Raw genomic sequence first — 13,142 nt, forward strand, 5'->3', positions numbered from 1 at the left:
TTACAAGAAATACCGTGGAGGATTTCACTATTAACAAAAAGGAAACGCTATCGAAATATACCGTCGATATGGACGTGGGCCTTCATTCCCTGTTCGTATATTCCGACATTGTCGAAAATCGCGCGGTAGGCGACTGTAACGTCCCACTTTTAAGAATTGTAAGCGTTCAGGGTAAAGACGGCGACACCGTAGATAGAGATTTTATCAGACCGCATTACATTCCGGTGTCAACAAATAGATTTCAAACCATCGAAATTCACATTTTGTCGGAAATGGGTGTACCAGTTCAGTTCGAAAGAGGAAAGGTTCATATTACTCTACATTTTAGACCTAGACGAACGTGGACACCGTTATAAAGGGAAACCAGTGCGCATACTCTTCATTTCTCTGTTAGATATTGACCCAGGCGCACCATGAAAACCGCGTTCAGAGAAAGCGAGTCCGATTACGAAAAGTATTATTTAAATCAAGTTAGGTTTGGTTCGAATAATACAACTATTACCGATCGCAAGTTGGGAATGGTTCATTCCAATTCTATCGAGGTTCATCCACGCAACGCGGCTATGGCCTCGGAAATATATTGGCGTCTGCTTTCCGCAAAGCTGTCCCAATGTTAAAAAGAGGCGCTATATTCTTGGGAAAAAAGTTTCTGAAAACTGGCGCTAGAGTCGCCGATGATGTTGCCAGTGGTATTCCGATAAGAAGTTCTTTGAAAGATCACGGTACCGCTATCGGGAAGGAAACGTTTTCCGAGTTAAAAGATATGGTGAAACAAAAAATGTCTGGAAACGGTATAAAAAGAAAGCGTAGAAAGATTCAACTCGTCAGTTCAGTCACGGCTAAGAAGCGAGCGAGACGCGTAGCTAAACATTGCGATATATTCTCAAAATAATGGCTCTAATTCATCAGCAGTCCGGAAGTTGTACCAACTCGGAATTGGACCTTTTCGAGGTTCCTCTCACGCAAACGGGGATCGTCAGTGGAGAATGGGTGGAATTCAATCCAGTTTCCAACGCGGATGAAAATTCTAACATTAATTTCGATATTCCCGGAAACTCCGAGACTTATTTAGATTTGTCCAAAACACTTCTCCACGTGCAAGTAAAAATTGTGAAATCCGGTGGTGCTGATCCCGACTACGATAAAGAAACCGTTGGTCCCGTTAACATGTTCCTTCACAGTTTATTTAGCGAAGTTCACTTAATTATGAATGAGAGGTCGGTTACCACATCCGCCCAAAATTACGCTTACAAAAGCATAATTCAAACTCTACTAACGTTCGGAGGACCGGCAAAAGAAAGCTTTTTGACTAGTTCGCTCTTCTACAAAGATACGGCTGGAAAATTTGACGTTCTGGCAAGCAACGAAGGGTTTAAGAAAAGGATGTCGTTTTCGAAGAAAGGTACAATCGATATGATTGGAACCGTTCATATCGATATGTGTCAACAATCACGCTTTCTACCGAATATGCTTAATCTCAGATTCAGGTTTATCAAAAATCCGAACGAGTTTTGCATACACTCGTCAGGCGACGAAAAATATAAAGTTAAATTTGAAACAGCATCGCTGTATATCAGGAAAGTTAAACTTATTCCGGAAATTATTCTGGCACATGCGAAAGCGTTGGAACGTGGCACAATGAAGTATCCAATTATTAGGAGTGAGTGCAACACCTACTCTATTCCGGTCGGATCGAAAATGTCTACACGCGACAACTTATTTAATTCTCAAATTCCCAAGAAAGTCGTAATTGGATTAATAGAACAAAGCGCTTATTTGGGAGATTATTCAAAATCCCCTTTTAATTTCCAAAACTTTGGCGTAAACCATATTGCTTTATACGTTGACGGCACTTGTATTCCCCATAAACCCCTTTCTCCGAACTTCAAGAACGATTTATGTATGAGATCCTACATTAACCTATTTCTGCAAACTGGACAATTTAATATTGACGAAGGAAATCTAATTAATCGAGAAGAATTCGCGGAAGGAAATTGCCTTTTTGTATACGATCTCACCGCGGATCTCTCTCACACAGCGGATCACTTTCACTTGATCAGGAACGGAAGCGTGAGGTTAGAATTAAAGTTCGAGAAAGATTTACCCAAAACAATTAACGTACTATACTACGCTGAGTATCAAAACCTCATAGAAATTGATAAAAATAGGACTGTGGTCTTTGATTACACAAGCTAATGGACACGTTACAATTGACTAGAATCCTACGAAAAGATCCGTACACGAAAAGATTATTTCGCGGCGTTTTTGCGGCCGATGAATTACCCAAATGTATAAAAATATTTCCGTCGCTTTACATTGTTAATACCGGATTATTGAATACGAACGGCGAACACTGGACTGTGATTTATTTCTCGTTAAATCGTAATACCGAATTCTACGACTCTTACGGAAATCCCCCGGACTATTTTAAATTTAATGATTTCGTAGAAAGAAATAGCAAAACCGTTACTTTTAATTCTAAACAACTTCAAAGTAATAAAAGCAAAACATGTGGTGGACATTGCGTTTATTTCGCTATGAATAGGTGTAGGGGTATAAAAATGTATGATATTGTTTATAGGTTTAAAAATAAAAATAAAAATGTAAACGATCGTATGATTGAAGAATTCATGTACAAGAGATTTTCAATAAAGTTTTTCAAATAATTTTCGTATTTATTTATTTATTTATTTTTTTTTTTATTTTTTTTTTTCCCCATAAAACAAGACATTTCGCGGGCGGCCCCGGCGGCTGCGCGTACCGCGGAATAATTAAGAAAATGTTTCGCGCGCGAACGCGGATTAACTATAAATATTTCGCGCTCGAACGCGGTTTAATCTTCTTGCGTTGAAATTTCAAAATGGCCGTGTGCGAAAGTGGTGATGCCATCATCCAAAACATAGCGCTTGTCGTCGCACGGGTTGAGGCATAATTTCGACTGTTCCACGGTGTACAGTTCGTGTTTCTTGCTTTGGATACGGGTCATCTGAGCAATGGTGACTTTCCTATGGAGGAGGCAATCCAAATACTCTTCGTGGCGAACATATTTCTTCACCACACGCTTGCAGATGCCCTTGGCGGTTTTTTCTCCAAATTGCTAGATAACAGAGAATACATTTTGGGCTTTAGACCAACGAACTCCTTGCAAGGTACGGATGACAACTCGTCTTTGAATTTTCCTAGGACTTTAGAGTTCGTCATGCTGAAAAGTGGGTGGTCCTTGGGATAGCTAGAGAAGTCATATTTATCAGCATTTTTTCTGAAGTCTTCGTACAGATCTTTCGTTTCGATAATGTATGTCAAGCTATCTGTAGGAGATATAGACACGGAAATATATATTAATAATACGAAAATAATATTAGAAATATATTTTAATTTAAAAGTAAAATATACTTTACAAGTATCTGTAAATAAAAGTTTTGCTTTGTCAGCATACTGCGCTCTGATTACATCGTAGTGAAATCTGTACATTAGGAGCTTAGAGAGCTCGAGGATGGCGAACCCTGTATAGATGGGACGATCTAGAGTGAGACTCTTCTTTTTCAGATGAATTCCGACGAGATCGGGGTTGAAGACCGTGAATCTTTCAAAGGCGGGATAATTTACCTTTTTAATGGCCCTCTCCAGAAAAAAATTAATCTGATTCCGTAGGTTTTCCATCGTTTTACCTTAAATATATATATATATATATATATATATATATATATATATATATATATATATATATATATATATATATATATATATATATATATATATATATATATATATATATATATATATATATATATATACATATATCTAAGTGGGACTATTGCTATGGACGGAATGTCGTTAAGTGTTGTTTGTTTGGCGTCGGCGTTTCTATCCGTTGAAATGGGGAAAATTTTTATGTTACTTACCAAAACAGGCATTATTTTGTAACTTAAAAAAAGAGGACTTGATGCGGCGGCGAGAGGAGACGGAGCGGTGGTGACAAGAGTCGTCGGAGTGGCGGCGAGAGGACTTGATGCGGCGGCGAGAGGAGACGGAGCGGCGGCGACCAGAGTCGTCGGAGCGGCGGCGAGAGGACTTGATGCGGCGGTGAGAGGAGACGGAGCGGTGGTGACAAGAGTCGTCGGAGCGGCGGCGAGAGGACTTGATGCGGCGGCGAGAGGAGACGGAGCGGCGGCGACAAGAGTCGTCGGAGCGGCGGCGAGAGGACTTGATGCGGCGGCGAGAGGAGACGGAGCGGCGGCGACAAGAGTCGTCGGAGCGGCGGCGAGAGGACTTGATGCGGCGGCGAGAGGAGACGGAGCGGCGGCGACAAGAGTCGTCGGAGCGGCGGCGAGAGGACTTGATGCGGCGGTTAGAGGACTCGATGCGTCGGCGAGAAGACCCAATGCGGCAAGGGGTGAAGTCGGTGCGGCGGAGAGAGGCAGTCGGTGAAATTTTTTCGTATGGGCGGTTAATTTTGAACAACGGGTATAAGCGGCTCCACACTCGTTACATGAGAACTTCACTTCATCATGCTTTTCACGTACGTGACGGATGAGATTTTTTTCCGCGGAAAATGTAGAAGAGCACTGATCGCAAGGAAACATAATTAATTTTAACTCGAACCGAAGTTATCTACTAAGTATAGTATCGTGGATGACTGGGATAATGAATAGATGGCTAATGTTTATCCGTTTTTATATGACGCTATCAGAGAAATAACTTGGTCTTTGAGCCGATGATGCGTTATAGTTAAGGGTTATTTAAATATCATAGTTTGTTCAAACTGATTTAATTTGAAGCTTTTCGTACATAAATTGATATCTATCAACGTCATGATAAAATCAACAAGGATTAGCTTGGTAAAATACCCAAAAACATTTCGATAAGCGATGATACATTGATACTGTCTTTATTTATAAATTAGCACAATAGATATTGTAATATGGGGAAATTTATTAAATTCCATATGTTATTTGAGTTCAATGTTTATTTCAATGATTGGATTTGAGAAGATAGCAATGTGTAATCACAATACAAAGTTCGGTCAGGGTATAAAAACCCATCTTATTTCCATCGAGTATTCAGAGCTCAATAAACAGTCTCAATACCTCCATCTTTAAAATTATCCAAAATGGTCAAACGCCCTCATACTGATTCTGAGAGTTCCGGCGAATTCAGTCGGGACATCGATTACATTCCACCGAATGACTTCCAATATGAGTAAGTAAAACTATTTCCATAAACACTTTTTTTTCTTCCGAATGTAATAGTAAATTAAATGTGTGCAGCTCTGATGCTGATACTTTGCCCTACGACTCGAGTCCTATTCCACCGAATGACTACCAATATGAGTAAGTTTAACTAAACCATAAATACTCTTTTTTATTTTCACTCGAATGTAATGCTAATTTAAATGTGTACAGCTCAGATGCTGAGACTCTTCCATACGCCCCGAGTCCATCACTGTTAGATGGAGCCGTTCAACATCCATCCCCCTCCCCCGTTCCCAATGAACTGCCGATTGATAGCATGAACGCTAATGGAGTAACGTATGTTCATATATTCGTTATATGTACTTTACAATTATTTTATTTATTTATTTACTTATTCATTTATTTTTAAATAGACTCATCAACGCTATTATATCGTTTATGGGGCCCATGATCGAGACATCTGGAGACAGGGTCGACACATTAATGCTGGCTTTAATTTCAGATATATCTGAAATAATAACGACCACCAGGTGCGGTATATAGTATTTCGGTGGTGGGGAATAAACATAATAATTGAAATTTTTTTAGCCGTTTCAACAGTGTTGACGAGGCTCAACACGAGGCTGATGCCATGGAATTTCCACCCCCAACGTACAAGGCACATAGTAAGTTTCTTAAAATAGTAATTAAAGTTCCTTATTTTATTTATTTATTTTTAAAATATTTAAATTCTTTAGTGTTAACGACCGTGTGTGGAGGGTGATCATGGAAAGGAGGTGGTTATTACGAGATGTGGAGGACAACATCCTCGAAAGGGAGGACGGATTTGCTAGGGATATGATCAATATTATTTACGAAAATATGATGTCATATATTGATTTTTGAAAATAAAAAAAAACTGTCCTCTAATACCGATATATTCTTAAGGTTCAGTTCTCTGTCCTCTAAGTACCGATATTTCCTCTAAGTTCAGTTCTCTGTCCTCTAAGTACCGATATACCTTAAGTTTGTAAAATGAAAAATAACCCTAGGATAGGTATACGTTAACTTTTGACTCTCCTTGAAAATAATCCTAGAATAGGCACGTGAACTTCTGGCTCCCCCGTGTTGGATAGGAACGCGAACTTTTGGTTCCCTCTTGGCTCCCCCGGCTCCCCCTTACCTCCCCCTTGCCTCCCCTGGCTCCCCCAACCCTCCCCCGTTGTTTCAACATACACTTTTATACTACTTGTTGAAATGATGTAAAAAGTCATAACCTGGGCGGCGCGCGTGCGCGGATTACCCGGGAGGCGCGGATTGCCCCGGGAGGCGCGGTTAATTTGAATTTGAGTGTTTTTACGTCATGGAATATTTGTTGTTAAAGTAACGTAGAATGGAAATATTTTTAAACTTCATTTCATTGTAGTACGCTTGGCACTTGAACCTATCTCACACGCGGATTGCCTGGAGCGTGGTTTTCGCGACGCTTAATTTCAATTTAAATAAAAACATGGATTTAAGTGTTTTAAAAAGTGACGTCATGGAATATTCGAAGTAGTGGTTAAAGTGACGCAAAATGGAAATATTTTTAAACTTCATTTTAATATCATTAGCGCGTAAGTGGTTCATGTAACCAAAATTAGACCGCAAGTTTTTTTTCTTTTAGGTGAATCTCTATGGAAGTTTAACATTACAATAAAGCTAATAGGTCCAGTTTAGGGTACTTATCGTCCGAAATATAGTAAATAGGGCCGGTAATGGTGACTTTGGTCGCTTTTAGAGTACTTTCGGTTTGTTTTGGTTAATTTTTGGTTACAAGACGTGTGAGGGGTAAATGCAAATAAAAAAGCTCTCGAGTAGCTCATTTCAAATGGCTATTCGAAATCGTTAAATTACATTCCGTGGAAGAAATGGAAAAGCATGTTGAAGAGTGGAAATTTAAGTTACATGAAGCTAGTCAAAGAGAAATTGTACTGAGAAATAAAGTTAAAGATATAAAAACAGATATAATTGGATTGAAAATATTGCAAGATAGTTGGAAGAGAGCAGAAAACTAGAAAGCGTGTTTACAAAAAGTTCTTTTAAACGTAACTTAGTACATTAATTATTTTTTTTTAAATATTTGAATATCGGAATTGTATTTTGTTGTAATTAAGTATTTTTAAATATTTGAATATCGGAATTGTATTTTGTTGTAATTAAGTATTTTTAAATATTTGAATATCGGAATTGTATTTTGTTGTAATTAAGTATTTTTAAATATTTGAATATCGGAATTGTATTTTGTTGCATTAAAAGTAGAGTATAGAATTTACATAAATTACTATTTTTAATATAAAATCGCACAATTTAAAAAAGGAATAACAATTTTCAAATTATTTAGGATATATTTAATCATAGACTAAAAACTTTGCGCAACGAAAAACTAAATAACGATAACTAATGTACAATTAATTTATTAAATAACGAGAAAATGTCTTAAGGTAATATAAAAATAAAACAAGCGATTAATTAAACATTGAAAAATAAATTATTATTATCAATTTGATAATTGTTTACGGATATCGATTATGATCGATGTTTGTACTACAGTGTTCATATCCGAAAATGTAGTTAAATGAAATAATTAAGTAAACAAACATAAATTTTAGATCGCCTTTCAACCAAAATATCTAATAGCGCTAGTACATTCTAGATAAATAAACAAGTTCTTGGGAATAAGAGACTTTTTTTTCAAAGATAAGCAAATTTTATAGTTTATTGTCATTGGTTACATAACAAAACCACATTGTAACGTAATAATGTCTACCTCTATCTGTAAACTTATCAAGATAAGAAATGGCATTTAATGAGATTATATAACTAGATAACGATCATTGATAATAAATTTCTAATCGTAAAACGCTAAACCTGTAAATCTTACATAAAATATAAAAAAATGACATTTTTTTTGTTAAACACTAGTAACTTTTTTTTTGTTACACACTAGTCTCAATTCCATGTGAAACTCATCAGTTTCTTTAAGTTCCTTTGGAGTTACAAAATCGGGTTTTAGAAATACAATTTTCCTATTTAATTAAATATCAGGATTAAAATTAGAATTGCTATATTAAATTATGCATTTGTACTTTAAACAATACTTGTATTTGAAATTATATAACATAAAACTAATGTTTAAAAATAAAAAGATATCAAGGTTTTCAAATCAGTTAAAAATAATTAAATTAGATGCATTATGTTTATATTTTTAACTTAACTACAGTAATGTTTTAAAAGCGAAACTCAATTCTACATAAAATAAAGATTTTTAAAATAGACTATTATAACTAGCGATAAATCTATTTTAATAGATGCTTTGCTGACATCTATAGCCATCAATGGAAACTATTATACAAAATGCTAAAAGTTCCAAGTGTTATTAATGATATTCATCAGTTTTCAACAGATTATAGGCCGTATAAAATATGTAGTAGGATTTTAAGAGAAAAAAAAATAAATACGGAAAATCAATTATTTTATTTATTAAGGTCTTGATTTGTTATCACCCAACAAACAATCGTGAAGTTACTCTATAAAGTCCAGCACATCTGGAGTGTCCCAAAAATAATATTTTTTTAAATTGAGCATTGTTTATAGCTCCCTTCTTTGTTCTTTTGGATACTGCCAGAAAGAAAAAAGAGAGAAATCCTTAGCATTTAGGTCTATGTAATAAAATATAGTCGCTTTTTTAAGTTCTATATTACTTTAAAAATATTTCGAATAAAGTATGGAAAATGGAGAAATTCAAGCATACGAAAAAGATGAACTTATAAACAAGTTTTTATGCTAATGAAGAAGTTTTACCTTCTAACCCAAAAATATATATTTGAGTCATACCCTTCGGGTACTCTGGTCCAACTAAAAGAAGAAGAAAAAGTATTAAATCTTACTCTACTTCGATGTAAAATTCAAGAGATTATTAATAAAAATCAATTCTTACCTAGTAAAAAAATTTCCGATGACATTTTTTTTCTGGTGATACTTGTTGTTAAGAATCGTATTGTTAATTATCCTTTTTTCATTTCAGAGGTATTTATACATAAACACCATACAGCCTCGATAGTTAAGAAACAGTTTTGAATAAAAGATAATTGTAGATAATCAATGTTCAAAAAAGGAGTCCTCCAAAGTTTAGAAATGATTGTTTGATTTATAGTTCTGCATTAACAACAAAATTTCTATTATCATTTATTTCTCATTCAACGATCTCAACTGTTTCACGTTTTTGTGTATAAAAGCCTACTAATTTATGAGAAATGTATCCATTCTCCCCACCATCAGTTGAGATAAGCTCCTGCTGTTACCGTGGAAGTCTACACGAGTGTTACCAATCAAATTATACGGTTTTTTGTAATTGAAAACAAAATGTCTTTTAGAATGTTGGAAGTATATCTTCGAAAGTTATAGGAAATCGAGATATTTTGAAAACAAAATAATTTAAATGACATTTCTAGATATTATTTCAACGCGTTGAAGTGGTACTAATTAACGACTTGATATTTGCGATCAAGAGAGTTTTTATAATGTCGTTTCTAGAGATTATTCCCAGGAGTTGAAGTAATTTAAAGAAAATTATTTTAAACTTCTTAAATATATATTCATTGGAATATTTCCCCACTCGAGTCTGTACAGTTTTTGAGGTTTTAAAAAAGCGTCGGATTTTTGGGGATGTAGTAATTTTGAGGAGTTTGGACTCGAGATTACCGAGATTACCGTTTTTAAAATATAGTCAAGTTGTTTTTATCTTATTTTATACCTATATTTACATTAATAAGGTTATTTTTTTACTTTATAAAAATTAATTATACAGAGAGTTCTTAGTTAAAGAAGATTCGAATGCGCTTAAAGCATATAAATACTTAATGTAAAATAAATGTTACATTTATATCCATGTTTTGGTTATTATATTGTCAATACACACAAATACAAAGCCAATATAAAGCTAGCTAAAAATTATGAAAAAGAAAAACTATTAAAACACTAATAATTTCAGTTATTAACTTAGATTAGTACATTACATTATTATGTATGAATTTTTTTAATTAGTTAAGAATCATTAATTTTAGTTGGTCTATATTTAGTATGCAATAATAATAAAATATATATATTTATTTTTCAAATTATTAAGGATATATTTAATCATCGACTAAAAACATTTTTATCAAGTTTTTCTTAGTAATTTTTAAAATTGCAAAGTTTTTAGTCTATGATTAAATCAATATTTCGGTTATATAGTCAAGGAAATGTACAAATATACGTGTATTTGGTAATTTTAACGGTCAAATAGCCCAGTATGGAGCTGCCAGATGATAAAGTCAGACGTTGAGCGCCCCCTACAGTGACTATATAACCGTAAGATTGATTTAATCATAGAAAACTTTGCAATTTTAAAAATTACTAAGAAAAAAACCTGATAAAAATGTTTTTAGTCTATGATTAAATGGGTGAGATATGGATACCTAGGTACGACCTAGTTCAGTGTATCTTATTTTAAACATAACTCCCTTTAGGTGGAACGAGCATTAGTACCTCGAAATCTGCAATTTTAGAAATTTATAAATATTGTTTTAAAAGTATTTTGTAAACAGCGTAATAAAATTATATTTCACTTTATTGAATACGTCTGTGTGAATTACTTTATTAATCAAGCCGACTCTGAACAAATGTTTTACTCTTTATTCTAAAATAATTTCAAATTCAGGTATTGTTTAAAGTACAAATGTATAATTTAGTGAAGCAATTCTTATTTAAATACTTTTATTTAATTAATTTGTGTCTGAAATGTATTTATTGAAAAATAAGTGGGGTTTACTATTTATCACAGTTATTTTTATTTATTAAAATGGCTCGGAAAATTTATTATCAATGAGAAATAAATGATAATAGAAATTTTGTTGTTAATGCAGAACTATAAATCAAACAATCATTTCTAAACTTTGGAGGACTCCTTTTTTGAAGATTGATTATCTACAATTATCTTTAATTCAAAACTGTTTCTTAACTATCGAGGCTGTATGGTGTTTATGTATAAATACCTCTGAAATGAAAAAAGGATAATTCACAATACGATTCTTAACAACAAGTATCACCAGAAAAAAAAATGTCATCGGAAATTTTTTTACTAGGTAAGAATTGATTTTTATTAATAATCTCTTGAATTTTACATCGAAGTAGAGTAAGATTTAATCCTTTTTCTTCTTCTTTTAGTTGAACCAGAGTACCCGAAGGGTATGACTCAAATATATATTTTTGGGTTAGAAGGTAAAACTTCTTTATTAGCATAAAAACTTATTTATAAGTTCATCTTTTTCGTATGCTTGAATTTCTCCATTTTCCATACTTTATTCGAAATATTTTTAAAGTAATATAGAACTTAAAAAAAGCGACTATATTTTATTACATAGACTTAAATGCTAAGGATTTATCTCTTTTTTCTTTCTGGCAGTATCCAAAAGAACAAAGAAGGGAGCTATAAACAATGCTCAATTTAAAAAAATATTATTTTTGGGACGCTCCAGATGAGCTGGACTTTATAGAGTGACTTCACGATTGTTTGGTGGGTGATAACAAATCAAGACCTAAATAAATAAAATAATTGATTTTCCGTATTTATTTATTTTTTCTCTTAAAATCCTACTACATATTTTATACGGCCTATAATCTGTTGAAAACTGATGAATATCATTAATAACACTTGGAACTTTTAGCATTTTGTATAATAGTTTCCATTGATGGCTATAGATGTCAGCAAAGCATCTATTAAAATAGATTTATCGCTAGTTATAATAGTCTATTTTAAAAATCTTTATTTTATGTAGAATTGAGTTTCGCTTTTAAGTTAAAAATATAAACATAATGCATCTAATTTAAATATTTTTAACTGATTTGAAAACCTTGATATCTTTTTATTTTTAAACATTAGTTTTATGTTATATAATTTCAAATACAAGTATTGTTTAAAGTACAAATGCATAATTTAATATAGCAATTCTAATTTTAATCCTGATATTTAATTAAATAGGAAAATTGTATTTCTAAAACCCGATTTTGTAACTCCAAAGGAACTTTAAGAAACTGAAAGAGTTTCACATGGAATTGAGACTAGTGTGTAACAAAAAAAGTTACTAGTGTTTAACAAAAAAAAATGTCAATTTTTTATATTTTATGTAAGATTTACAGGTTTAGCGTTTTGCGATTAGAAATTTATTATCAATGATCGTTATATAGTTTTATAATCTCATTATATGCCATTTCTTATCTTGATAAGTTTACAGATAGAGGTAGCCATTATTACGTTACAATGTGGTTTTGTTATGGAACCAATGACAATAAACTATAAAATTTGCTTATCTTTGAAAAAAAAGTCTCTTATTCCCAAGAACTTGTTTATTTATCTAGAATGTACTAGCGCTATTAGATATTTTGGTTGAAAGGCGATCTAAAATTTATGTTTGTTTACTTAATTATTTCATTTAACTACATTTTCGGATATGAACACTGTAGTACAAACATCGATCATAATCGATATCCGTAAACAATTATCAAATTGATAATAATAATTTATTTTTCAATGTTTAATTAATCGCTTGTTTTATTTTTATATTACCTTAAGACATTTTCTCGTTATTTAATAAATTAATTGTACATTAGTTATCGTTATTTAGTTTTTCGTTGAGCAAAGTTTTTAGTCTATTATTAAATATATTCTAAATAATTTGAAAAATGTTATTCCTTTTTTTAAATTGTGCGATTTTATATTAAAAATAATAATTTATGTAAATTCTATACTCTACTTTTAATGCAACAAAATGCAATTCCGATATTAAAATTTTTAAAAATACTTAATTACAACAAAATACAATTCCGATATTCAAATTTTTAAAAATACTTAACTAATGTACTAAGTTACGTTTAAAATAACTTTTTGTAAAC

General features: G+C 32.8%; 2 protein-coding genes across 2 annotated transcripts; both read left to right on the plus strand.

The window, feature by feature from the left end:
• The first annotated feature begins 891 nt into the window (after positions 1 to 891).
• Positions 892 to 2,196, plus strand: LOC149961983 (uncharacterized protein F54H12.2-like). Its single transcript, XM_090163735.1, has one exon. It carries the CDS (start codon positions 892 to 894, stop codon positions 2,194 to 2,196), a length of 1,305 nt encoding a protein of 434 aa, XP_090019861.1.
• Positions 2,197 to 5,110: 2,914 nt separating this feature from the next.
• On the plus strand, positions 5,111 to 5,994 carry LOC149961984 (uncharacterized). The gene is made up of 6 exons (XM_090163842.1): positions 5,111 to 5,199; positions 5,268 to 5,330; positions 5,403 to 5,528; positions 5,606 to 5,722; positions 5,781 to 5,857; positions 5,930 to 5,994. The coding sequence occupies exons 1-6, from the start codon at positions 5,111 to 5,113 to the stop codon at positions 5,953 to 5,955; spliced, it is 498 nt and encodes a 165-aa protein (XP_090019968.1). The 3' UTR covers positions 5,956 to 5,994.
• The last annotated feature ends 7,148 nt before the right edge of the window (positions 5,995 to 13,142 follow it).

The sequence above is a fragment of the Leiobunum rupestre genome, chromosome 1 (assembly GCF_980474605.1).
Source record: "Leiobunum rupestre chromosome 1, qqLeiRupe1.1.hap1, whole genome shotgun sequence".
In the NCBI taxonomy this organism is placed as follows: Eukaryota; Metazoa; Arthropoda; class Arachnida; order Opiliones; family Sclerosomatidae; genus Leiobunum; species Leiobunum rupestre.

Excerpts from the sequence above, each read along its gene's own strand:
- LOC149961983 (XM_090163735.1), top strand. The coding sequence starts at position 892 with ATGGCTCTAATTCATCAGCAGTCCGGAAGTTGTACCAACTCGGAATTG.
- LOC149961984 (XM_090163842.1), top strand. The coding sequence starts at position 5,111 with ATGGTCAAACGCCCTCATACTGATTCTGAGAGTTCCGGCGAATTCAGT. Across the intron at positions 5,529-5,605 it reads ATGAACGCTAATGGAGTAAC|ACTCATCAACGCTATTATAT; the intron begins GTATGTTCATAT and ends ATTTTTAAATAG. Across the intron at positions 5,723-5,780 it reads GAAATAATAACGACCACCAG|CCGTTTCAACAGTGTTGACG; the intron begins GTGCGGTATATA and ends AAATTTTTTTAG.